Consider the following 27,943-nt stretch of genomic DNA (forward strand, 5'->3'; position numbering starts at 1 on the left):
AACTTCAGTGACCCTTTCCACACCTATATCCCTTTCCACACCCATATCCCTCTCCAAGAATTCCCAACTCCTATATCCATTATGAGTTGTCCTCTAGTCTGTGCTTGAAGACCTTCAGAAAAGGGACATCTACTATTTCTGGCAGCAGCCCTCTTCTCTCATTTATAGCTCCCATTATAGCGAACTTTTTCTTTTATTTTAGTCTGTTTGCCTATTTCTATCCTTGCTCCTGAAGTTCTGTGCAGGACATCATAGCATTTATTCTTCAAAGGCAGGACACCCTCTGCTGGAAAAGGGAGGAAGGAGGCAAGGAAGGAGAAGGAGAAAGTAAGGGAAAGAATGATTCCTAGGGTGGCTGGGGGCTATCTTTTTAGATAGAGGAGGAAGGGAGAAGAAGATGGGTTCCACTCCTCACACCACCTTGAGAAGGCCTGAGCCCCTGAGCTGCCCTGGATGTTAGGTCCATCCCAGGCAATACTATGGCATAGCACAGCCTCCTTCCTCCTAGTCTGTCTGTGGCCTCGAGATGTCCAGGGTTCTAAAAGGCTCAAGAAGCAGAACACAGCTCTAGAGGCTTCTGCTAAGCTGACAAAACTTCAAAGACAGACCCAATGATGGCCTAACGGGGTATAGACTGAACCTGGGATCTTACTGATCTAGAGAACTCCCTGCTAAGGATGTTCTCTCTGCTAATTCAAGTTGTCGTCTTCTCTGTGATTTTAAGTTGTAAAGAATTACCTGATGCTCCAAGAAATTAAGTGACTTGTCCAGTGTTATGTCAGACAGATTTGAATCCTAGCTGAGAACAGGTCTTTGTCCATTATATCATAATGTCCATAGTAATAATAATAATAACAATAGTGATATAATTAGATTTATATACCACTTTAATATTTGTAAATCTTACTACATAGCTTATCTAATCTAAACCTTATAACCCTGTGAGTTAAGTCCCATTTTATCCCCATTTTAGAGATGAGGAAACTTGATTTGACACTTAGCATGCAGCATATGTCAAAAGCTTCCTCTCTATATGTCCTCTGAAGACCAAATGAACTCAAGTATTGAAGTATTGACTTCAAAATCTTACTCTTTGTGTGTGTGTGTGTGTGTGTGTGTGTGTGACCAAGGACACATATATCTATTTATAAACATATAGTATCTATTTATGCATATCTACACACATTATATACATGGGTATTTGTGTATATGGTTTTCTCACCCACATTTATACATGTATGTATGTGTGTTAATAAACATTTACATATGGGAATGTGTATAAGGCATAGTGTTTGTATATGTGTGTCTATAAATATGCATTGTGTATTCATACGTATCTACATGTGTTATACATATAGGAATCTGTGTATGATTTGCACACACACATGCACTTATATACATCCATGTGTTAATAAATATGTACATAACTGGGAAAACATCTTCACAGTTAAAGGTTCTAATAAAGGCCTCATTTCCAAAATATATAGAGAATTGACTCTAATTTATAAAAAATCAAGCTATTCTCCAATTGATAAATGGTCAAAGGATGTGAACAGACAATTTTCAGAGGATGAAATTGAAACTATTTCCACTCATATGGAAGAGTGTTCCAAATCACTATTGATCAGAGAAATGCAAATTAAGACAACTCTGAGATATACTACACACCTGTCAGATTGGCTAAGATGACAGAAAAAAATGATGAATGTTGGAGGGGATGTGGGAAAACAGGGACACTGATACATTGTTGGTGGAATTGTGAACACATCCAGCCATTCTGGAGAGCAATTTGGAACTATGCTCAAAAAGTTATCAAACTGTGCATACCCTTTGATCCAGCAGTGTTTCTACTGGGCTTATACCCCAAAGAGATACTAAAAAAGGGAAAGGGACCTGTATGTGCCAAAATGTTTGTGGCAGCCCTGTTTGTAGTGGCTAGAAACTGGAAAATGAAAGGATGCCCATCAATTGGAGAATGGCTGGGTAAATTGTGGTATATGAATGTTATGGAATATTATTGTTCTGTAAGGAATGACCAGCGGGATGAATACAGAGAGGACTGGCAAGACTTACATGAAAGTGAAATGAGCAGAACCAGGAGATCATTATATACCTCAACAACGTTACTGTTTAAGGACGTATTCTGATGGAAAAGGATTTCTTTGACAAAGAGAAGATCTAACTCAGTTTCAATTGATCAATGATGGACAGAAGCAGCTACACCCAAAGAAAGAACACTGGGAAATGAATATAAACTGCTTGCATTTTTGTTTTTCTTCCCGGATTATTTATACCTTCTGAATCCAATTCTCCCTGTGCAACAAGAGAACTGTTCAGTTCTGCAAACATATATTGTATCTAGGATATACTGTGACACATTTAACATGTAAAGGATTGCTTGCCATCTGGAGTAGGGGGTGGAGGGAGGGAGGGGAAAAATCGGAACAGAAGTGAGTGCAAGGGATAATGTAAAAAATTACCCTGGCATGGGTTCTATCAATAAAAAAATTTTTTTAATTAATTAATTTTAAAAACCCTGTAAAATAAATAAATAAATGAATATGTACATATGGGATTTGTGTAATGCATAGTATTTATAATGCGCATATTTATAAACATACATTGTGTACCCATACATATCTATGTGCATTATACACATGGGAATTTGTGTGTATGACTTGCACAATGCATTTATACATATGTATGTTAATAAATATGTACATATATATTCATAGTACATATAATATATATCACATATGATATATATATATATATATATATATATGTACATATATATATTCCATCCATAGGGATGGAAGGGCAATTAGGACCAGGATGACTGCGGGGATGATTGTTCAAATAATTTCAACTTTTTGGGCGTCCATAGTGCTACTATGAGTTAGTTTTGTTATGAGTATAAGAACAAATGTATGTAATGCAGAGTGTTTATACATTTATCTATTTAAAAACATACATTGTGTACTCATACATATCTGCATGCACATAGACATGGGAATTTGTATGTATGATTTACTTACATGCATTTATACCCATATGTAGTGTTGATAAATAGCTGCATTCGGGCATTTGCTTACATGCATTTATACCCGTATGTAGTGTTCATAAATAGCTGCATATGGGCGTTGTGTAATGCACAGAATTTGCACGAGTGTCTGTTTACAGACACACGTTATGTATTCCCACGGGGTGTGCTTATAATTCACGCACATCTAGACCGCGTGGCCACGTGGCTCAGTGGATGGAGCTCTGGGCCTACAGTCGGCGGACTCGAGTTCAGTTCCAGCCTCAGACACTTCCCTTCACTTCTGGAGGACAGCACGCCGTCTTACGGGGTTGTAAGGAATCTGTGTAAAGCACCTTGCAGATCTTCTAAACGGCTTTATATTTCTTTGATCTTGGTACCTTTGCCGGCCTTGGTTCCCTCTCCGTAACGAGGGGCGGCCCCGAAGGCTCGTCCATCTATGGTGCAGGGCCCACACGTGCTGGCATACTTCCGGCGCTACCCGAGCGGGAGGGAAGGGGCGGGACCACCGCAAAGCAGCCAATCAGAGGCCTGCGTTCGAGCCGCGCTGACTCCCCCTAGTGGAGGAGCCAGAGGGTTCGGCAGGCATGACCTTGGCGGAGGACTGCTTATTGTCGTGAAGGCACCAGGAGGGGAGGCATGGAGAGGAGCAGCCCGCAAGGCGAGCTGTGAGTCCTGGGCCCCCCAGGAGGCTGGGGCGGGCTGACGATGGCTGGGGCAGCCACAGGCCGTGCAAAGGCTTGGGAGGGGCCTCCGCACCCGGAGGAGGACACCTGGGGCACAGCCTGCCGCCCGGGGGTTCCCACATCCCAGCATCCTCAGGCTCTCCCCAGGAGGCCCCAGCGGGCTGCAGCGAGACGTGGCCAGCTGCTCCCCCCAGGCCTGAGGCTGGCCGCGGCGCTGCGGGCCTCCCGGCTCGTGGCCTGTCCTGCCTAGGGCCTTAGAGGCTACCAGGATTTAGCAAGGGAAAGCACTTCCGAGAACTGAGGGACCGAGTTGAGGAAAGAACACCTCCGGTTGAGCCGCAAAGGAGACCAGAGAGGGTGCACCATTTACTGAGGTCACACAGCTCGCTGGGATCAGCTAACCGAACTCGGCATCCGCTATTTGGTTATGGCACTGAGAGCTGGAAAGGATCTTGGGCGACATCAACTCCAACTGGGGAGGGGGGCAGAGAAAGATGGGAAGGAAGAGGGGAAGAAAAGAGAGGGGGAGGGGGAGGAGGAAGACAGGGAGGGGAGGGGAAGGAAAAAAGGGAGAGGGGGGAGGGGAAGGAAGAAAGGGAAAGGGGGAGAGAAGGGATAGATGGACAGGGGAGGGGAAGGAAAAAAGGAGGGAGAAAGAAGGAAAGGAGGGAAGAGAGGAAGAGACAGATGAAGGGAAAGGAAGAAAGGGAGAGAGAGAGGAGGGGAGGAAAGGAAAGGAAGGGGAGAATGGGAAAAAAGAAGGAAGGAAGGAGGGAGACAGGAGGGAGGGGAAGGGAGAAGGGAAAGAAGGAGAAATGATGGAATAAACAAGTTATTTGACCTTAGAATGAACTCAAAGGTCCTTTTCATTTCTAGGAATGTTTTTGATTGTCTGGAAACCAAAAGTCAAGATGAACTCCATGAATTAACAGGAAAAGTCAGAATGTATTTTAACCCACCTCAAACACTTACCTAGCTGTGTGAGTTAGTACAAAATACCTTGGAACCTCTGATATAATATGTATAATAACAGCACCCCAAAGGGTTGTTGTGAGACTCAATTGAGATGCCTGATGAAAAGCACCTTTACTGACCTTAAAACATTATAAAGATGTGAATTTTTATTATTATCTACAGATTTTTTGTTGTTATTAAGTGAATCTGCTGTACTTTGCAAGGCTGTCATCCCATACCAAGCACACCTGATTAACCAGAATTGACAGATACAGTGGAGGTAATATAAGGGATGGCTATTCCTATTACAAGCTGATTGACCCACATTTTTCCTTAGAGTCAACTCTCCTAATTCTCTTTGAAATCAGATGCCCAAACTTTTAATTTGCTTACAATTTCCCTAAACTTCATTAATCGCCACCTCCCCACTCAAAAGACTGAATTCTACTAAACTGACAAGCTCTTGATAGTAAGGTTGATACTATAATTATTGTTATCCCTACTTTATAGATAAGGAAATAAAGGTTAAGTAACCTATGGTCTGGAACCTAAGTGACTAGCAGCACTAGGGCTGGAGCCTTGGTTCTTAGAAATAAAATGCAGAGGCCAGGGCCTCTTTGTCTCAGATTATATCAGTTACTAGATTAGGGGGAGAGAGTGTTGAATGAGAGTGGCACTCTACACACAAGAGTTTCAGGCCATGTGGTTCTTAATTGTCTCTTTGTCTCTGTCTTTCTCTTTGTGTTTCTGTCTGTCTCTTTCTTTGTCTCTGTCTCTGTCTCTCTGTTTCTCTGTCTCTCTGTCTCTCTCTCTCTCTCTCTCTCTCTCTCTCTCTCTCTCACACACACACACACACACACACACACACCCCTACCTATCTTGAATAAAGGATTTCCAAAGGAAATTAAAGGTCTTCCTTTCTATTAAAAAAAAAGGGGTAAAAGTTGCAAATTGGCAAATTCGGCATTAAGAAAAAGCATAGGAACAGAGATAATGAATTCTTCCTCATTAAAAGTCTTCAGACTGAAGCTGGATGATTCCCTTCTCAGAGATATTGTATATTCCCCAGTTGGGGGGAAATTCTAATTCTGAAGTTAGGTGATTCTATGAAATCCTACTCAGTCACTTAGTAGCTAAATCTGCTTGGGCAAGTCAACTTAAATTCTGACTCAATTTCCTTATCTGTAAAATGGGATTTCTTTTTTTTTTTTTTTTTTTTTTTTGATAACTGGGATGTTGTCTGGCTCAAAGATGATAATATATATAAAAAGATTTGTAAACTTTAACAAATGTGAGCATGTGAATTACTGTTTTTAACTACTTTGAGTTGGAATACCCCAGCACAATAGCTCCCTGTTTTACTAGCACCATTTATATATTAAAGAGCCTGGAAATGTTAAAACTTTCTTTTTCTTTGCTTTTAAATACCAGAAATGTTGTAAGATTACCTACCTATCTTTGTCAATAATAACTAGGAAGATAGGTTGATTTCTTATGAAGTTTTTTAAAATGATCATTTTTTTTTGGAATGTGAAAATACCCAAACTAATTTAGCCCAGACACTCTTCTTGCAATCTTAAGCAATTTATCTGTTCTCTCTGGGACCCATTTTCTTACATTTGTAAAATATTGATGTAATACAGAGAAAAAGGAGCCAGCTCAAGTCAGAGGACCCTGGTTCAAATCTCACTGATTACCTGAGTATCACTGAGCCTCTACCCCTATAGATAGTAAGCTCCTTCAGGGCATGGACTATCTTTTGTCATTTTTTGAATCTCCAGTGTTTAGTGTGGTACCTGGCGTTTAGTAGGTACTTAATAAGTATTTATTAATTTCATTAATTGCAAAATGAGGCCTCTGAGTGCACTTCCAACCCTAGCTCTATGAGCTGTTGAACTAGATGAACTTTCTAGATTTAAATCTCTGCTTCTATATCTAAAAAAGAACATTTGGGAGAATAATCACACCAAAAAGTGACAGAGGCTTCAGTCCCCATCAGAAAGTTAAACAGGAATGCAAGAAAGGTTTCCTATAAAAAGAATTTTCTGGTGCTAAATTTCTCTAAGTCTTGAATCAGGTTGGTTTTTAGGAAGATGGCTCTGTCCCTCTCTTATTCTGGCTTCTCCAGGACTGCCCCCATTTCAGAACATCGGGTCCTATGCCCCTGTGGATCCCTTGCTAAAGACCCAGGAGTTTAAGTACTAGGACCTTCCCAAGGGTCATTGTGGCTTGAGAAGCCAGATCCTTTCCCCCTCTGCCCTTCCTTTCTAACTCCCAGCCACAACCTCCAGGGGACATTATGTCCCCTGATTATTTTGACTGGAAATGGAAGATGCTTCCTGAATTTCAAAAGCAACAGATTAAGTCAGTGCCTTATTCAAAGTCTGAGGCTGTTAGTCAACCACATGGAATTTTTAATGACACATAAGAGGAGATGGGGGTAGGGTGGGGCATTAGGGCTTTCCACATCCCACATCTGGGGTGAAGGGTCACAGAGGTTTTCTAAGTTGACAAGGTGTCAGAATTAGGTCTTACTAACTCCAGGTCCAAACCTCTGTCCATTTGATAATTGTAAAGCACTTTGCATAGTGCTTGGTACTTAGTAGTGCTATATAAATCCTAGCTATTGTTATTCTTACACCTTAGCAATAATCATTAGTCAACATATTAACATTAATAATAACTAACATTTAGCAATTAACAGGTATAAACCCCTCTCTCAATCTGCACACCAGAGAATAATCTCTATTCCCCAATGTTAAAAATGCTTTAAATCCCTCAATATAATCCTGTGTGGTAGAAGTATTTACCCCACCCCACAACTGAGGATCAGAGAGGTTACCCAGTGTCTTGGGGGAGCCAGGACTCCAAGCTCAATTCTCTTTCCATTACACTATGGTGCCAGACAACAAAACTGCTTTTTAACTACACTAAGGAATTTATATTAACATTTTTCTTCTTAGGACCTGGGTACTGCTCATTTCCTGATAGCTTATATAACTCCCAGGGTAAAACATCAGTCATTTTAAAATTAAGGAAACTGAAGCACTTTCATAATTAATTGTTGTGTGTGGGGGAAATAATAAATTTTGTTGAATTCAAGTTTATTGAATTAAGAAACTTATCTAAAACTAAGTCTACTAAGCTTGCCTCAGTTTCCTCATATGTGAAATGATGGGGTTGGACTGGATGTCCTCTAAACATCCTTTTATCGTTAAGCTCTCATTCAGTTATGTGACTCTTTGTGGACCCCGTTTGGAGTTTTCTTGGCAAAAATACTAGAGGAGTTTGCCATTTCATTCTCTAGCTTATTTTACAGATGAGAAAATTGAGGTAAACAGTGCCTTTTATTTATTTTATTATATTTTCTAAATCATCAGAGCATGTATTTTGGATATATAGTCAATCCTCAACATTCATGATTTTAACTTTTGGTACAGCAAGTATTTGGGTAATTTTATCAGTCATCACATTTTCACTTTTGAGTTTAAAAAAAAAAGAGAGCGGCAGTATGTGCACAAATTTGTGGAGGGGGGGTAGGGTTGGGGGGTGAAGTAAAACTACCAGATGATTTACTGGTCTTGTTTACTCTGCCACTGTAAAGAACTCTCCATGCATTTGTTACTTATTTTCATTGTCTGCCTTGAAAAATCAAGTTTTGTGTTATAGTTATGCCCCCAAAATATGGTACAAATCCATTAAGCCCAAGCATGCATAGTGCTTTGGGAAAAAGATGTTAGATAAACTTTGTGCTGGAATATCTGCAGCCACTGTTGTCCCCAAGTTTGATGTTAATGGATCAATAATTTATTATATATGCAAAAATGAAGAAAGCATTTCTGGTACTATAGATTATAAAAAGTGTTATTAAAAAGTGAATATTGTGAGATATTAGCATAGAAAATTACAGAATTCTAAAGAATTACTAGCAAGAAAAAATATTTTGCATGTTACTTAATTTAATTTTGCATACTTCATTTTATGGATTATTTCATGGTTACTATGTTAAGAAAAGTGAATGATATCCAAATTCATATTTTGTTATGAAGAATTATATGCAGACAAGAACATTTTTCAGCAATTTCTTACAGTATAGTTTTGGGTGATTGAGGGAATTTAGACCCCTATTTCCTAAAGGTTCCATGTAGCAATATTTGTATGACTTTTGCTTCATTTCCTAAGAACATTGCCCCCATAAAAGTTGAAGATTGCCTCTTTTTTATATTATGTTTTATTGTTATATCTTTTACATTTGATGTAAGAGAATGTTAAGTTTCTTGAAAGTAGGGACAGTTTCTTGTATTTGTATCCCTAAGAACCTACCAGTGAAGGAAGAAAGGAAGGAATCGGATCACAGATTTTCTTGAGAGGAAAGACAGAGCTAAGTTTCATATCTGGGCACTGATTCTACATCCAGCATTTTCTACTGAACCACACTGCCCTTTCCCCCAGCTCCAAGAGGGTCTTGTTTTATTTGGAAATTTGGAGTCAGACCTCTTCTCTGATATCCCTGTAATTTCTGGTAGGCCTCCATTATATCCCTTTTCCCTTCTGATTCACAAACTTAGCCAGCCCCATGTACCTTCCCAGGCACATTTCTCTCAAATTCTATCCCTATACAGGCTAACACTTACATGTTGCCTTTACAACACACACCATTAATTTCGCACCCAATCATCATCAACACTGCTTTAGGCAGCAAGGAACTGCAATTCCTTTGGCAGGAGCTATTCCCATAGGATCCATCACCTAATTAGAAAGTATTAAAACTTCAACCTATTAAAAAAGAAAGAAAGAAAGAAAAAAGTCTGTAATCAATGGATTTGTGTATCTAAAATGGATTTTTTTTTTTTTTTTGCAAATCAAATTATATTCAAAATAGACTAGGAGATCTTGCTACTGAAGGGATGCATAAACAAATATAATAATAGTACATTTATTTTAGGAGTCAGGGTTCTATATATGTCACTAATTAGTCATATGACCTTAGAAAATACAGATAAATCACACAAGAAACTTTAGAGGTAATCTAGTTTTGGAGTTTTTAAAGTAAGAGAAATTTCAGGGGTTCTGTGAATCTGGAAGGGAAAAAAATTACATCTTTAATTAACTTCTAATAGAAGTATAGCATTTCCTTCCCTTATCAGCAGAAACAACAAATATTCTGAGGAGGGATCCATAGATTGCCAGAATAGGCTGAGACACAAACAAAGTTAAGAACCATTGATCTACAACTATGAGTGACTTAGTTCTTTTCAACAGTACAGTGATCCAAGACAATTCCCAAAGACCGGTGATAGAAAATGCCATCCACATCCGGAGGAAGAATTGTGGGGTCTGAATGCAGATCGAAGCTTGTTATTTTTGTTTTTAAATTTTGTTTTGTTATTTTCTTTCTCATGGTTTCTCCTTTTGTTCTGATTTTTCTTTCACAATAAGACTAATGTGGAAATATGTTTAACATGATTGCACATGTATAGTCTATATTGGATTGCTTGCTGTTTTGTGGGAGAGGGAAGTGTGGGAGGGAGAAAAGGTTGGAGCTCAAAATCTTACAAAAATGAATGTTGAAAACTATCTTTACATGTAATTTAAAAAAATTAAGTGGAGGAAAAAAAAAAAGAACCACTGATCTAGTCCATTTCTCTCTCCCAGATGAGGAAGATTGAAAGAGACATGATTTGTAAAGCTAGAGAGATAGTAAATATTCATAATTACTATATTTAAACCAGAACCTCTAACTCCAGAAATCTTTTGTCTTAAAATTGTGAATTTAGAACTGGAAGGGACCTTAATAGCATTTAGTTAACTCCCTCTTTTCAGAGGGAATAGAGTACCCAACCTGGAGTCAGGAAGATTCATTTTCTGAGTTCAAACCTGGCCATATTTACTTTATAACTGTGTGAAACTTTCTCAGTTTCTAATGAGCTGGAGGAGGAAATGACAAACCACTCCAGTATTTTTACCAAGAAAACTCCAAATGGGGTCACACAGTGTCAGAGGTTAAATTTGAACTCAGGTCCTCCTGATTCCAGGTCTAGCCCTCTGTTCACTGCACCACCTCACAAGTGTCAGAGCCCTGGAACTTGGATTCCACCTCCCTTCACCAATCTGGGAGAGAGTTATTTGATCTGGCCTCGGAGGGGGTGGGAAGTAGATCAGATTCACTATAATTTCTCAAGCTGCTATTCAGTGAAGCTTACATCCTAGTCCAGTATTGTTCCCCCTTCATTTAATCTATTTTCTGAATCCTTTTCAAATGTCTTGAAGGGAATTTTGGGTATTAAACACAGAAAAAGAAGCTTCTATTTTTTTTCACTCTCCCCTCCCCAAATAATTTGTTTTGGTACAGAGCATTCTGATCAATACGAATAAAAAGGGACAGGCAACTCTTGAATCTTCTCTGGTATTTTTGGTGAAGTCCTAAGAAAATCCCCAAACCTTATTTTCACTAAGGAAACCATTTTCTGTTCCAGTCAAATATACCTTCAGTGGATGCTAATAATAGTAACCTTAGTTCAGTTCAGTTTAATTTAATTTCAGTTCAGCAGACAGTTATTAAATTATTATTCTCTTCTCCCTCCCACCTCTTCCAAACTTCCCTGTTACTTGTCATTGGCAGCACCACTGTCCCTGCCATCCAAGTGCATGGCCTGTGTCATCCACCTCTCCTCACTCTCTCAAAGCTCGGTGGTACCACAGCGCACAGAACCCTGGGCTGGGAGTCAGGAAGATCCAAGTTCCAATGCTGCCTCCAACAACTTCTTAGCTGTGTGACCCTGAAACATTTATCGCAGGCCTGCTATGTTCCAGGCACTGCGCTAAGCACTGGGAATATAAAAAGAGTCAAAAGACCATCTCCATGTTCAAAGAAACCTCTGAGTCAAAGGGAAATAATGATAGTGCCCCCTCCCACAGTTATTGGGAGGTTATATCTGTAAAGGACTCAACACTGCCCATGGCACATAGTAGGAGATTAATTGATGCTTGTTCCCTTCTTCTCAGCCCACCTCTTAATACTTGCTAGCCTGGTAACCTTGGAGAAGTTAATTAGCCTCTTAGTGCCTTAAGACCTCTACTATACACTGTCTATTTAACCCTGTGTAAATCACTTAATCTCTCAATATTCCTGGCAACTCTCTAAGAGTATATTTCAGTCTAATATTTTGTCTTTGGCTTGCCTTCTGGGTAAAAAAAAATCAAGTTACAAAATTGCTTTTAAAAAAAAGTAGTTAAACTTAGCATTTATATACCTCTTAAAGTCCTGCAAAGCATTTTATAAATATCTCATTTGACCCTCACCACAACTCTGGGAAGTAGGTGATATTATTATCATCCCCTTTTTCATATGAGGAAAACTGAGACAGGTAGAGGTTAAATGACTTGTCCAGGCTAAGTTTCTTAGGTTATATTTGGACTCAAGCCCTGCTAAAGCCAGGCCTAACACTGTCTGCTGAGCCACCTGGGGGAATGGGGCCCTAGAGACTTGGGAAGACCAGGGGGTCTTTCTGCCTTCCTCTACCTGGCACAGTTCCAGCATCTGCTATCAGCCTACGTACTTTACGAGTTGGGGTATGACAGGTGAAGAAACCTCAGTAAACTCCATTGGCTTCCTCTTATCTTCTGATTCAAATATAAAGTCCTCTGGTTTATAAAGCCTTTTTTACAACCTGGCTCTCATTCCTGCCTGTCTAACAGGTAGGGCTATACCCGGCCTATGACACTGGTCTTGCTGTAATTTGAAAGCAACATTCTATCTTCTAACTTCTAATTTTCACTAGCTGCTCCTAGTGCCTGGAGAGATCTTTGTCTTTACATGCTGGCTTTACTTCTGGGAGTACCTTTCATTTATACACTGTCTCTGCCTCTGTCTCTCTTCCCTCCCTTTCTCTCTCTGTCTCTCTAGCTCTGCTTCTCTCTGTGTCCCTGTCTCTGTCTCTCTAACTCTCTCTCTGACTCTCTGTCTTTATCTCTGTTTCTCTTTCTCTATCTCTCTGATTCTCTCCTTCCCCCTTTCTTTCTCTCTCTCTCTCTGTCTCTCTCTGATTCTGTCTCTGTCTCTTTATCTTTCTATCCCTCCCCCTCTCTCTGACTTTTTCTGTCTCTGTCTCTGTATCCCTCTCTCTGTCTCTATCTGACTGTCTTTCTCTACCTCTTCTCTCCCTCCCTCATCCCCCTCCATATATGTGTGTGTGTGTGTGTGTGTGTGTGTGTGTGTGTGTGTGTGTGTGTGTGTATTATAGATAAATATTGACATTTGATTGTAGACAATGGGGTAGAGAATTTTGAAGTCAAAAATCAATTGTTTCTGAGTGGAATAGTGAAAAAATTGTTGGATGGGGAGTCAGGACCAGGGTTCACAAGAGATTGACCACTTGTTTGAAATTGGGCAAGTTACTTAATGTGAGATTGAGACTTCAGCATCTCAATGTCCTTATCTGTAAAATGAGGTGGGAGGGCTCAAAGGTTCCTTTCAGCTCTAAATTAACTTATGTTGATGTTCTCTCTGGTTGCAAAGTTTTTTGTGTAACAGGTATTATGCTCAAAGGACCTCATACCTTGTAAAGCAGGGGTTCCCAATCTTTCAGACAAGACAAGCCCCCAGCCATTTATTGAGCACTGATTATGTGTCAGGTACTGTCCATAAGAATGTCCATATGTCCATAAGAAACAAAATCATTTTATTTCTTTGATAGGATAACATAGTTTTTATTCTTCCAAATTTTTCCCTGTATGTTGCATGACTTCACATGCATAGTTGATAACATATTGCTTGCCTTCTCCATGGCCAAGGAAGGAAAGAATTTGGAGCTCAAGTTTTTTGAACATGACTATTACAAAGGAAAATGGGGCAGCTAGATGGTGCAGAGGTTGGATGCCAGCCTTGGAGTTGGGAGGACCTGAGTTCAAATGTGATCTCAGACACTTAATATTCACTAGCTGTGCAATTTTGGACAAGTCACCCAGCCCTAAAGGAAAGAAAGAAAAAATAGAATAGAATAGAATGCCTCTGTGCCTTCTTGACAAGCTTCTTGTACATCCTGGGGCTGTATCTGTCACAGGCGGGGAACCCCTGTTGTAAAGCTCTCATTTGTGTTTCCTCAGAAAGACCCAGAATGGTTTAAAGAAGCCTCCCACAGGCTCTTGGAGAGCCAGCTGGGGCCGACATGAGACCAATCTTCTGCTAGAGGCCATCTTCAAGACAGGAAAAGTCCATCAGATCATCTCAGGAACTAGTCAGAGAAAGAGCAAACTCTGGAGAGAGATCACAGAGACTCTGGCTCAGCGCCACGTGGGCTACACGGCGGAGCAATGCCGCACCAAGTGGAAACACCTCAAGAGCCAGTTCCGCTTTGAGCAGGCTCGCTACCTGACCACAGGAGCCCACTCAGCCCCCCTGCCACACTTTTATGAGAAAATGAGCACGCTCTGGAAGATGGCAGCTGGATGCTCCCCAAAGGCTGGGTCCTCAAAGCGTAAGTCGGAAGCCCTAAGGCAGGGGTGGCCTCTAGCACTTTTTCCAAGAGCTTTGGAATCCTTGATATAGTGTAAATTTCTTGATAGTATGATACTAAGCATTTATATAGGACTTACTCTGTGCCAGGCACCATGCTAAGTGCTTTGCAACTGCAATCTCATTTGATCCTTACCACAACCCTGGGAATTTTATTATTCCCATTTTACAAATGAGCTTAGGTAAACAGAGCTAAGTGATTTGCCCAGGTCATAGCTAGGAACCTTTTGAGGCCAAACATGAACTCAGGTCTGTTTGATGCCAAGCCCAGCACTCTATCCACTGCATCGCTGGGCTGCTCAGAGAGGAAGGAGGAAGGGTTGGAGGAAACAAGAGAGGAAGGAAGGGAGGGAGAGAGGGAGGAAAGGAGGGAGGAGAGAGAAAGGAAAGAAAAAGGAAGGAGGGAAGGAAGAGAAAATAGAGATAAATGGTAGATAGATAGATAGACAGACATACACACAACCAATAGACTGCCGGTTCTGGGCTTAGGAAGACTCATCTTCCTGAGTTCAAATCTGGCCTCAGATACATACTAGCTGTGTGACCCTGAGTAAGTCACTTCATCCTATTTGTCTCAGTTTCCATATCTATGAAATGAGCTGGAGAAGGAAGTGGCAAACCATTCTAGAATATTTGTCAAGAAAATTCCAAATGGGGTCTTGAAGAGTAGGACACAAACAACTGAATAATAACAATATTTACATAGCATTTACCAGAGACTGTGCTTTGTGTTTTATGATTATCATCTCATTTGATCCTTATAACCATAGGAGGTAAATACTGTTATTATCCCTCCATTTTACAGATGAGGAACCTGAGGCAAACAATAGTTAACTGACTTGCCCAGGGTCATATAGCTACTAAGTATCTAGGCTGGATTGGAATGCAGGTATTTCTGTCTCAAAGCCTGGTACTTTATCCATTGTGCCATCTACCTGCCTCTAAAAAAAAAAAAAAAAGAAAAAGGAAGGAAGGAAGGAAGGAAAGAAGAAGTATTTACTAATATCATATGTATTTCATTATTTGGTTCCCCAGTGCCTTGCACATGATCTAGCTCACAGAAAGGACTTAAAAACTGATTTGTTCTATCAAACAGTATTCATTAAATGCCTACTATGTGTCAGGCATTGTGCTAGCTTCTGGAGATACAAATTCAATTCCAACTCTCTTAAGAGTTTACATCAATTTTCCTATTCATTATGTCATAGTAAAATCCCTATGGAGGAGGAGAAGGGCTCTCATCTCTATTTTAGAAATCAAGTCATACCCACAAAGTCTCTTATGGTGGAAACTGTATAGCTCGAGGCCCGGGTCCTTTTTCAGGGCTATATCTGACAATTTAGCAAGCATTGAGGAGGTACTTACTCTGTGCAAAACAGATACTATTTATTCTCCCTTCTCATCTGTTGTTCCATATTAGCTGTTCTGGATGAAATAGACTATTTCTCTCTGTTTCCTAACAGGGCCAAAACGATCTGCCAGAGCAAAGATAGCCCAGGAAACCCAGAACGAGAATGAGGGTAAGAAACGGGATAGCAAGCTTTTTAAGAGAGGGACTATTACTTCTGTTTCTCTGTATTTCCAGGCCTCAGCACATAGTAGGTGCTTAATGACTGCTCATTTAATTTAATTAACTGAACAAGGCTTTGGAAAAAACACATACTTTTATTTCAAGTTTATCATTAATTTTAGGAAGGTTGGATAAGATGGCTTGAGAATTAACAGAAATCAGTTAACAAGTATTTATTAAGCACCTACATGTGCCAAGCACTAAAAGGTACTAGGGATTTAAAAAATAAAAAATAAAAGAGTCCTTCCTGTCTAGAAACTCACACTCTACTGGGAGAGACAATACATAAGCTCACTAGCCAATAGGAGACACATAAATAAATATTATAAAGTTAGTTGTTTTTTCTTTATTTTTGAAGAAGACCATGACATTAGGGAGGGGATATCATGACCTACAGGTACATTATAGGTATAGGCTTTCAGGGAGGGAGGACACCAGAGCCAAATGAGTCCTGCTGGAGACAAAGATCAGGACAGCTAGAGAGGACTCTGGGTGGAGTAGGAGATCTTGGCTTTTTCAACAGGTCTCAATTTGACTGAGGCAATGCTGCCTAATCAGTGATTAAGGCCAAGTAAGAAAAGGCAGAGAATGGCCTCTTATCAGTCCAAAGGAAAAAAAAAAATCCATCTGGGAAGGGAAGACCCTCAGAATTTCTGGCCAAAAGAGTTGCTATTTACATTTACTCTGAGCCAATCAGAACCCAAACAAAAGTGAGGCAGGGGTCCTTGCACAGCTTGAGTGCACTCACTTAAATCCAATTCACTTGCATGTCACAGCATCACCTCCCTGACGTCCTGGTCCTCTTTGTAACGAAAGACAAAAATCACCTTGGTGAGTAGGAATCTGAGCTGCCCCACTAGAGATCCAAATGTGGAACTGGCCAGTTGGGCAACACAGCTCCTTTTCTTTTCTTTTTTCTTTCCTTTCCCTTCCCTCTGTCTACACAAGGTATATACCCTTACAGTTACGTAAAGATATGGTACATGATCACTGAAACCCTGCCAGATATCTTGGAGTTTGTGGGCTAGATTGTTTTCTTTTTTTCTTAAGGATGATGCCTTAAACCCAAATCATTCTGATTCTCATTGATTATAAAGTTAATATAAATATATTAAACATGTATATATAATATTAATTATAAAGTTAATAAATACAAATGTACACAAAGTAATTAAAGTAGTTTGGAAGGGAAGACTCTCGCAGTTAGAGGCCTTTAATAAAGGCTTCATGCAGAAAGTGAGTAGTGGCTGCACTGCCTAGAGGTCTCTGAGGTAGATATAAGGTAAAAATACATTCCAAATATGGCAGAAAGCCAAAGGTTTGGAGATCGGAAGTAAAATGCCATGAATAAGGAACTTAGAGAAGACCAGTTAGTTTGGCTCATAGTATGGAGGTGGAGATGAGGATAATCTCAAAAGAGTCTAAAGCTTGAGGCTAGGTTGCATAGGACTTTAAAAGCTAAATAAAGGGGTATATGTTTTACTCTAAAGGAATAAGAAGCCCTTTGATCATAACTCATTTAAAATTTCAGTGTCTGTCTATACGCATTTAACCAAATGTAAAATCTCGGGCAATGAATTCTGTGTAATGTGCTGCAAGTTTTGTCCAAGTTCTATTTGCACAGGTTCTAGTAATTTAACACCTTAACTCCTTGGCTCAACTGGGCAAAGCCTAAATGATGCAATCACCTCCCTTTCTAACTTTCAGAAATGCCAGTTCCACCCCCTGTGAAGCATCTTTATGATTCTGGCCCAGAAGAGCCAGGTAACGATCCCAAGGAAAATCTCTGTCTGAAGGAATCAACACTTTTAGCCACCTACTCATTCACCCAAGATGCAGAAATTCAGGGAGGTCTGACCAATAAACTTCTGCTTGGGGTTGGAGCATTATTCTAAGGGGAAGGACGATCACAGACCCGTGGGAAGGTTATTTGGTAGAATTAGTGGTTGAGAATTTTCTGACCAGAGCAATGTCTGCAAAGGTGAGGTAGAAAGTTGAGTCATTAACTGTCCAGATGGTGCTCTCTCTTCTTTGGTTATCTCCTCACCTCTCCTTCTCCCCAATAGAATGTAAATTCCTGGAGAGTTATGATTGCTTCATTTTTGTCTTTGTATTCCTAGTGCCTAATACAGTTCCTGGGACATAGTAAGCATTTAACACATTTGTTGAATTGAGTTCAGAAAGAGAAAGAAGGCAAAAATTCTTATTTTTTGCTCCTTAGTAGGCTTTTTTGGCCTGAGTCATTCAGTTGGTTACCTTAATTGTCCACATCAATTTGCCTTAAGTATAGCTAGAGTTTTTCATTAAAAAAAAAATTGTTTTTAAAAATCTCATTCCTCATTCCCTGAAAGAAATTAAAGAGAAAAGCTTTAAGTCCAAATGGGAAAACTGCATTTCTCAATTTCTCTTTATAAAAAAGGTAGACTTTTTTTTTTTCTGCATGAAGAGATTTTTGGTTGCCATCAACTCATCAGAAATAATTGACAGATGATTGAAATAATAAATTCTTTCCTCCAAACCCAAGAAGTATTGCCTGGAACTTGGTTGCCGCCTCCACAGGCAGTGACTTCCACCAGGGAGCATCAGTCCAAAGACGGTGAAACAAGTAATGGTGAGTCCAGAATCCAAGAGGGACTTGAAATCATGCTGGCACATGGTACAACATAGCTGAGTAAGATCAGTGAGCCAGCCCAGCCCATATCATGCTGGGTCTTCTCACTTGTGAGTGAGATTTTCTTACTTTCTGGGGGCTTGGTAGTCACCCAAAGGCCATATTCTGGTTTAATAATAATAAATAATAATCTAATCTAGATAGAGCTTTAAGACTTGCAAAGTCATGTATGTATGTTATATACATGCATGTGGTTTTGCAAATATATAATCCACATATATGTATGTATAAGACATTCTCATTTGATCCTCATAATAACCTTGATTGGTAGGTACTATTATTATCCCCATTTTGTAATTGAGAAAACTGAGAAACAAGTTAAGTTGACTTGCTCAGGGTCATAGAGCTAATAAATGTCTGAGGCAGGATTTGCCCAGATCCAGCAGCCTTCCTGCCTTCACAATTCTGTCTTCTTTGGGACAATGGGAGGTGGCCATAAAACAGCGGTGTCAAATTCAATGGATATTGAATAACAATAACATGGATATAACTAAACAATACATGAGGATCCCTAGGAGTTGCATATTAACTTAGAAAACCACACATTTATATATTTCCCCTTTTATTTTATTACTATGGCAACACATTAAGACCAGATAGGAACTATACCTGGTTAGCATTGTACTTGAGAGTGTTGTCCCATGTGTCCTGACCCAGAATATTCTAGACTACTTTAGGCTTCGCCTTCAGCAACTTGGGGAAAGAGTCTCTGTTAGAAAATAAGGTTCCCCACTCCCCATCCAAAACCACATTTAAGCCTTAGTTATCTCTGGGCAGAATCGCTGAGTCTCAGAGACGGAAGGGATCTTAGCAGCAGTAACCCAGCCTTTACTTGAAGCCCTCCAGGTGGGGGGAACAGATGATTTTCCAAAGGCTCATTGTCTCAGAAAACACCACTTGTCTTCACAAGGCAGAACTAGAAGCAAAGTGTGGAAGGTTTCAGAAAGATGGATTAACCTTCTGAACAGAGCTGACACAAAGTCATTGGGTTCCCTCAGGAGGGAGCAGTTTTCCCCTTGTTGGAAATATTCAAGAGAAGACTGGAAGACATTCATCAAGAAGGGCTCCCTGCTTAGGTCTAAGTTGGATGTAAGAAGCTTCTAAGATCCCTTCCAACTCAGAAATTCTGTGATTATTTCTGAATTTCCCACCCAATTTTTTGGCATGTGCCTGAAGTTGACTGATTTCCTTCCCAAAGGCACTAACTTTGATCCAGAAATCCAACCTCTTCTAAGATCACACACAGTCAGTCAGGGCCAGGCCTCATACCTGACTCCCGAGCCGGCGCATTCTCACTGTGTGGTGCTATAAGTTTGCTAACTACTCCATTTCCCAGAATTCTAGAGGAGATTCTACCTTCCAGGAATGACTATTTTTCTCTCCCAGGAGTCAAATGACCAAGTGGACCATGTTGGGCATCTGAAAATAGACATAAAAGAGCTTTGTGACTACATCTACACTAAGGATGAGTGTTGACTTGTCAAGGGGGGGTAGTTGAAAGTCTCATTTAAGAACATGTTGTCTTATTTTTTGCTGTCTAACTCATGAGTATGATATTTTTCAAACTAAGTGATCGAAGGCGTGGTTGGATGTGCAGTAAATCAAACAGCTTTAGGAAGACCGACACTAGAGGAAACAGGTAGGCAGAAGGATGGGGAAATAATGGAATGGGTGGATTTTGTAATTAATGACCATGTTTTTCCATGGAATTAATGTATTATGTCAAGTTCCTTAGTATATTGAAATATGTGGCATTTTTAAAAAATAGTCTGTGATGTATCCTTTGAAGAGATGATAAGTTGAAAAGTTGTAAATGTGGGAGAGGTTTGAGGAAGTTGGTGGGTCTGTAGAGATGATTCTAACACTCTAGGAAAGGATTCTGGGAAGGTAGCAGAGTAGGCCAACATCCTCTCCAAGTTGAACATTCTATAAGCTTTTTTTTCAGATTAATACTTGTCTCTGATTTTTTCCTCCTTTTAATTGTTCTTTCCATTCCTTTAGTTATTCTTCTTCTTTGAACTGTTATGCCATCATTTTAAAATCAATTCAGGTTCCTACAAAATAAATCTTTTTTCTTTTTCTTTTAATTCAAGGATCATTCCAATCATATCTGTGCCCCTCTGACCAAATCCCACTTTCCAGATGAAGGGACATTGTCTCTTCCCTCACAAACCGTCAGACCTTCCCCTTCCCCTCCCCCCGCCTTCCTTTGTCATAGCACATCTGCTCCTGGGTAAACACTGACTGTCAGCACCTCACATGGTCTGATTGACGTGGCTGCCGGTCACACTTAGGCACAGTAAGAGCAAACACAGCCTCTGCCGCACAGATAATTACCAGTTTTTGAGCATCACAAGCAGCTGCTGTCAACAGATTTCATTCTCTGTGCACCAGTCTTGCAAAGTAATGGGAAACAAAACCCAGCCTTGTGACATTTTGTGATGAAAAATGTTGAACTCTTTGATCAGAATACGGTCCTGAGTCAAGGCAGCTGATCTATTTATCTACAAGTTCTGCGGGCTCCCTGTGTGACTCTGGGCAAGTTATTTTACCCCCTTGGCCTCAGTTTATTCATCTGCAAAATGAGCCGATTCCACTCAATGACCCCTTATTTCTTTGTGTTTCTAAGTGTCTGTTGGCCTATTGCTAGGTGCCTGTGCTGTTTCCCATTCTTTGCTTTGTTATGTGAGGGAGATCCAGTTACTTAACCTCTCTGGGCTTCAGGGCTTTTCCCACTATACAGCTGGAAAAACACCAGCTTGCTGCATTTTCTTGCTGGTGGTAGAGAGGAGTCCCTCCAGAGAACCCCAGCGCTGTCCATTTCCCACCTACAGCTCTCCAAACCTTAGATTCCTCATTTGTAAAATGAACCAGGCCCTTCCAGTTACAAATCTTCTATGCCTGGGATTACTGGATTCTTTCTGCAACCATTGAAATACCAAGGAGAAATAATTCCACTACCTCCTTCCTTCCACCTTTCCCAGTGCTTCAGTGGCACCAGACTCCATATCCTGTATGGGGGAAGCAGAGAATAGTGGGGTCCGAATTCAAAGGAAGCTAGGGCCACATTTTGAGAGGGGAATTCAAATCTGGAGCAGGCCCCTTCCGGGCTCTCCCTCCCTGCTTGGGGTCATCCCAGAAGTCATCAGTCCCCAGAGCCGTGTCTGGCAGTGTCTGATGGTGGAGGAACAGCTGAGAGGGATGAGATCATAGGGGAAGGTGCCTAATTAATCTTTTCCCACTGGCTGCCGGGGTGGCTTCTCCCTCCTGCTCCTGGTCCTCCTTTACTTAGAGGACAATAGCATGGGTAGGAGGCAGAGGCCCCAGCCTCCGGGCTACCCAGCTGTGAATCCCTTACCTGCTCACTCTGGGTTCAGCTGCTTACTCACCTCATTACATCTGACACTTCTGATTCCTGAACATCTTAGCAGCCTCCTCCTCCCCATCTGTTCCCTGGCTCCCCACCACACACACCTGAACACCAACAAGACATCTTGTCTATGCTGGGCTGTCTGTGGTCTTGAGAAAGCGTGTCTGGTTCCTAGCAAAATTCTCACCCGATATTCCTCATAACAGAGCCCGCCACGGAGAGGAGAGATGTGGGGAAGAAATGGGTAAAACTCAGTGGGAAATAGCTGTGGGAAGCAGAGTCCCTCCGTGTGCTTAATGACCACGTCCCTCCCATAGAGCCCAGCCAGGAGCTGGAGAAGTCCCATCAGCCACTGACCTGGCAGTTTGTTCTCTCAGAATCGGCCGTGTGGGAGGGATGCCGCCCCGAGGGCCACTAGATGGTGCCACAGGGCCCAGAGCACAGGCCTGGGCCACAGAGATTCCCCTGGAGATCAAACCTGGCTCAGAGAACTACTGCTGTGTGACCCTGGTTTAGTCACTTTCTCTTCTCTAAAATGAGCTGGGGAAGGAAACGGCAACCGTGCTGAAGGATCTTTGTAGGAAAACACCAGACACGGTCACAGAGGGTCAGACTTCACTGAAATGACTGAAATGACCCTGCCTCTGGAAAAAGTTCCCACTGCTGCCAGCCCAAGTGGTCATCTGCCTCTGAAGACTCCCATCACTCCCTGTGCTTCCCTCCATTCTTCTCACACCTTATTCCCACCTCTGTCCTTTGAGGTTTAGTGACACTCTTCTTGCTGTTTCTTTAACAGCACCTTTCGTCTCCCAATTCTGGGCATTTTTCCTGGCCACCCCCCATTCCTGGAATGCTCTCCCTCTTTGTCTCTGTCCCCTGACAATATTCAAGTCTTAGCTAAAATTCCATCTGAGAGAAAAAAAACTTTTCCTCGTCTCCTTTATTGTTAATTCTTCCCTCTGTTGATTATCCCCAGTTTATCTTGTTTGTAGTCTCATGTTGTCACCATTATTGACAACATGAATTCTTTGATGACAGGGACCATTTGGCCTTTCTTTGAATCTCCAGTGCTTTACACTCCCAGCAATATTTCTTGGATTAACTTGGCCCAAGAGAGTCCATTCCACTTTTGGACAACCCTGACACTAGTTCTTGCTTCCTTTAAGCCTGAATCTGCCTCTTTAGTTCTGTACTCTGAGCCAGCAGAACTGATCTAATCCTCTTCCATATAACAGCTTTTCTAATACGTAAAGATAGTTCTCATACTCCTCCGCTCATCCAAACCACTCAAACCCTACTCTTCCCTTCTCCCAGCTCAACATCTTAGTTACATCAACCAATTCTCACATGCATTCCTGGTCAGTGCAGAACTGTAGCTGTAGTCCTGGGATCAGAAAGATTGCTCTGCAACAGCTTTTTTGAGAACCTTTTTTTAATTCTTGTTTGCCAAGATCTGAATTATGTGATCTCATTTCGGGTTTGTTCCATGTAATGTAATAGGGGCTGCTCAACTGTATCCTTCAGCCTTTAAAAGAACTATAATAGTTATCAGTGAGAATTATCTCCCTCACTGAGGCATATGCCTGCCAATGCTCACCTTACTAAACGATCTTCATGAGTTGTTAAGACAGTAAGTTACCTTTAGGATGGCCAATCTTCTGGAGATGATGCTTCTGACTTAACTAGGCTAGCTTTCAGACAGAAGTCTGTCATTTGGTCAATACACATTTATTTAAGCGCCTATAATGCACCTGGTGCTATGCTAAGTGCTGGGTTTACAGAAATTGTAACTGGGACTATATTCTAAGCCTTCTAGCTTAATAAAGCCTCTCAGAGTTAAATTCACCTGGTGCCATTTTTGAGAGCCCAGCATAACCACGATAGCCTAAAAAATCTAAGACTTTATACTGTCCTGGTTAAAAACCTTAGGAGGTAGTATAGTGTGAATGGAGTCCAAAGGACCCGGGTTCTGGTCTCAACTCTCAGACCTGTGATTAAAAACAAACAAACAAAAAAACAGGTTAACTTCTCTGGGCCACAGTTTTCCTTATCTGTAAAATCAATGGGATGTGGCTTGTTGCCAGTTGACAAGTACGCATTCTCATAAAGTTAAAGATCTCTAATTATTGATAAATAATTGTAGCTACTAACAGTCAGCCATTTTTAATGCTTGAAAGAATTCTGTTTTATATAAAAGCATAGCACATCCTTGTATTAAAAAGCCATACAAAACTTTTTTTTATATGTTTCTTAGTATTTATTTGAAATATCCAATATGCATGTGAGTTTCTTGGCATTAAAGTAATAAGAAATTGTTGTTGTTTTTTTTTTTTTTAATGTTTGTTTGCTTTTTAAATCTCCATCCACTCTCAATTTCTGATCGTAAGCCTAGATTCTCTACTCACACTTTGGCCTTGGCTGTGTCTCATTTCCTCATTTCCTCAAATAATTGAGAAATGGTGCCTGTTCTCAGACTTCCATTAAGAATTGCATGATATGGGTAAAAGGCTTTCAAACTATTTTTCTATTTGCAAGGGCTGTTTGTAGAGCTAGAAAGGACCAGTTCTAGAGTCCGAGGGTAAGAACAGATGGATCAGATGAAACTGTGGGCAGGTAACGTTTACATCCTTCAGTCAGCAACTTATTTCTTTTTTATTTAAAAAGTATGCAGTAATAGAGATTCCACAGTTTTCAATTAACCAACATTTATTCGAAGCCTACTACATGCTGAAGATTAAAAAGAAAAGGCAGAAATCAGTTCCTGCTTCCAAAGAGCTCAGAGTCTAATGATTATAACTATTAATAATTTATGGCACTGCAAAGTTTGCAAAGCACTTTACATATATTTTCTTATTTGCAAAGCACTTATATATATTACCTCAAAATAACCTGAGATCAAAGCTGTCATCACCATCAACACCATCATTATTATTTCCATTTTATAGATGAGAAAATTGAGACAAAGAAATTAATTGACTTGTTTAGAATCACACAAGTAATATCTGAGGCAGGATTGCAAGTCTCTCTAACTACTGCTGTTAAGCTTCTCCAGAGAGCCATTCTTGGGCATGGTTTTCCATTTGTCAAATAGGTAAATTATTTATAATAATAATACTAGAGATACACTGAGGCTAGCTCTGGAAGAGCTCCTTGTTAAATTTTCAATGTGTGCATACACCACAGAATCATCAAATGTCAGGGCTTTATTTATTGATTAGTTGTTTATCCTGACAAGAAATTAATGTGGAAAATATTAATAATTCAGATTAAATGTAAGCTTCCCACCCCATCTAGAGCTGGTTGTTAAACATTTGTCAAAGCATTCTTCATAGTAACATAACATCCTACACAGTAACTTTAAGGTTAACAATGTGCTCTCCTTTTAGCCATCCTTTGAGGGAGGTCATTCTGGGTGGATTATTATCCCACTTTGATAGCAGAAGAAACCCAAGCTCAGAGAATGAGTTGCTGGGGAGAAATGTGACAAAAATTAGAATTGGACTCCAGGTATCCCGAGTCTTTTCCCTAGATTATTTAGTGATCAGCTGATTGCCTAGCTGAATCTACAAGTCCTGGGCAGCATTCCTGAAGAACTCTGTGCTTATTGGATTAAATGACTTCCACGAGGCAGGAGCCACTAGTGCCAGTGAGATCATTCAACCTCAGACGGGCCAAGTTGGACTCAGGGGCCTTTACAACTGTAAACATCCCAGGGAAAATATTGTTGTTCCATGAACTTTTCCTCCTTCAACTTGACCCTGGCTCTACTCCTTAATCTCTGAGGGACCTGGGGAAAGTAAGGGCCCCTCTGGGGATCACAGTGTCTTCATCCTAACAGGAGTTGGACTAATTATACTCCTTGGTCCCCTCCAACTCTAGTTATAATCACTTATGTAGCACTTCTAAGTGAGCAAAGTATTTTACAAAAATAATTTTACGTATTTCTCACAACTCTGAGGGTAAGTGTTGCTATCCCCATTTTACAGATGAGTATTCTAAGTCTGAGAGAAGCCTTTCTAAGTCCCTCCTCCTATCTATTATACCACCTAACAGTCTCTATACCTCAGATTTATCTCTTTAAGGTTTACTAAATGATTTATAATCTGATTTGATCTCACAGCAATCCTTTCAAGTAGGTGACATTATTACACTTTTTATACAGATCAGAAACTGAGGTTGGGGGGAGGTTAAGTCATTTGTCTAGGGCTACGTAGCTAATGACTCTTTGAGTCAGGGTTTGAACTGAGATCTTTTTGACCCAAGAGTCCAATGCTCTACTAGATGCTCCAAATCCTATGATCTATGTTTAAATTGTTATCCTAATCCTTAAATGGATACAGTATCTTTCCTAGTAAGTACTCATCGATTTTTCCATGGTTATCTTTATTTCACTCTTTTGAAATAGGAGAGGAGGAGGAGGAGGGATTATCTCCTTTAAATGACAGAATTTAAGATTCAGAAAGAAGTGATTTAATCGTCCAGGGACACACACTATTCTGACAAAAAGAAAAGATTCGTTCTCTAGCTCCTTACACACACACACACACACACACACACACACACACACACACTTTGTTTCAAGGGTAACAAAGCACCCAGTGTTCAGTGGATGGGTGGGATCATCCAGGCTTCCAGATCTAATAACTGAGAACTTCAATGAAGAACAAGAGTTAAGAATGGCATCAGGGAAATAGCTGATGGAACAAAGCAGGCAGATTGGGCATGGGGTGGGATGAGAGAATAACAAGAGGATAGGCTAAGTGCTCTAGGGGTGTCCTCCCAGAGTCAGGGGGAAGCAAGGGAGGCCCCCAGCATGCTGGGGCTTACTCAGAGGGAGAATGGAAAAAGAATCAGCCAGGAAGAACCGGGTATAGCTAGTTGTGATCTCCATCTTCTTGGAGGCAATCACAGCTTCACTGAGTGGCTGAGTTCAACTGGCGTCCCAGTGCATGAGGCAGAAGAGTTTGATCCCCTGCGTCCTAGGAGGCTCAGGATGTCAGGTTTTGTGGGGACAGGAGGGGTAGGTCGGTGTAGCAGGACTTCTCTCACTTCACACTGACTTTCCCGGTATCTGTGTTTTGTCTTAGCCTTTCAGCAAGAAAAGCCGAAAGAGCCCTGTGACCCCAGATATCAGCAGATTGGGGAGGCCATGCTGGAGGAACGTAAGTCAGCAGCGGCAGTGGAGGTGTTTGTTCCTTTCTTGTTGGAGACTCCCCTGTCCAGATCCCTGACGACGGGCGTATTCCTTCTTCTCCTGCAGTGAGAAACCTGTCCCGGACCCAGCAGGAGATGTCTGTGGTCAACATGTACATTGCCAAAGTCCTCCAGTACCAGCAGGAGCAGCTGATCCCAGGCATCCATCTCCTCAATCACAACATGTATCAGCTCTGCCTGCTGCTGGCTAACCAAGCAGAAACCACCCTCCACCCTGGGCCCTTTCTCCCCCAGATGATCAATCCCAGCATCCTCCTCTCAGGACCTCCATTTCCACAGCCTTATAACTCAACCTTTGAGCCTCCAGCCGGTCCGCCCCCCAAGTAGACTTCCATTTTCTCTGCGATACAGCTCACATTACCTTGGTTTCTTAGAATGTATTTTATCTAAGCAGATTTCATCTGTTTCCTGTGTTTGGAAGACTTGAGATAAAGCTTTAGATCTTATCCCTCAGACTCTGCCTCTTTCATATAATACACTGACATCCCATTTGGCAATATGATAGCACAGTGGAAAGAACTTTCCTGGAATCAGGTACTTACTGGTTGTATGGCCTTGGGCAAGGCACTTAGCCGCAATCTGCCTCAGTTTCCTGAACTGTAAAATGGGAATAGTAATAATAATAGTACCTTTCTCTCAAGGTTGTTGTGAGGCTCATGCAGGCCTTGAGTTGTTGTTCAGTTTTCGGTTGTGTCCAACTCTTCCTGACCCTGACCCCAGAATATTTGGCCATTTCCTTCTCTAGTTCATTTTACAGTTGAGAAAACTGAGGCAAACTGGGTTAAGTGGCTTGCCCAGAGTCACCTAGCTAGTCAGCATCAGATTTGAACTCCGGATGATGAATCTTCCTGATCCAGGTCCAATACTCTCTCCAATGGAAGCCCTGTATAAATGCTAACTATTATTTTAACTAAGCACTTT

General features: G+C 40.9%; 1 protein-coding gene across 1 annotated transcript; it reads left to right on the forward strand.

Moving 5' to 3' along the window:
- The first annotated feature begins 3,622 nt into the window (after positions 1 to 3,622).
- On the forward strand, positions 3,623 to 27,468 carry LOC127539097 (uncharacterized). The gene is made up of 8 exons (XM_051963132.1): positions 3,623 to 3,711; positions 13,789 to 14,159; positions 15,661 to 15,717; positions 17,475 to 17,618; positions 18,292 to 18,378; positions 20,009 to 20,077; positions 26,896 to 26,970; positions 27,069 to 27,468. Exons 1-8 carry the CDS (start codon positions 3,683 to 3,685, stop codon positions 27,347 to 27,349), a joined length of 1,113 nt encoding a protein of 370 aa, XP_051819092.1. The 5' UTR covers positions 3,623 to 3,682; the 3' UTR covers positions 27,350 to 27,468.
- The last annotated feature ends 475 nt before the right edge of the window (positions 27,469 to 27,943 follow it).

The sequence above is a fragment of the Antechinus flavipes genome, chromosome 1, assembly GCF_016432865.1.
Source record: "Antechinus flavipes isolate AdamAnt ecotype Samford, QLD, Australia chromosome 1, AdamAnt_v2, whole genome shotgun sequence".
Taxonomy (NCBI): Eukaryota; Metazoa; Chordata; class Mammalia; order Dasyuromorphia; family Dasyuridae; genus Antechinus; species Antechinus flavipes.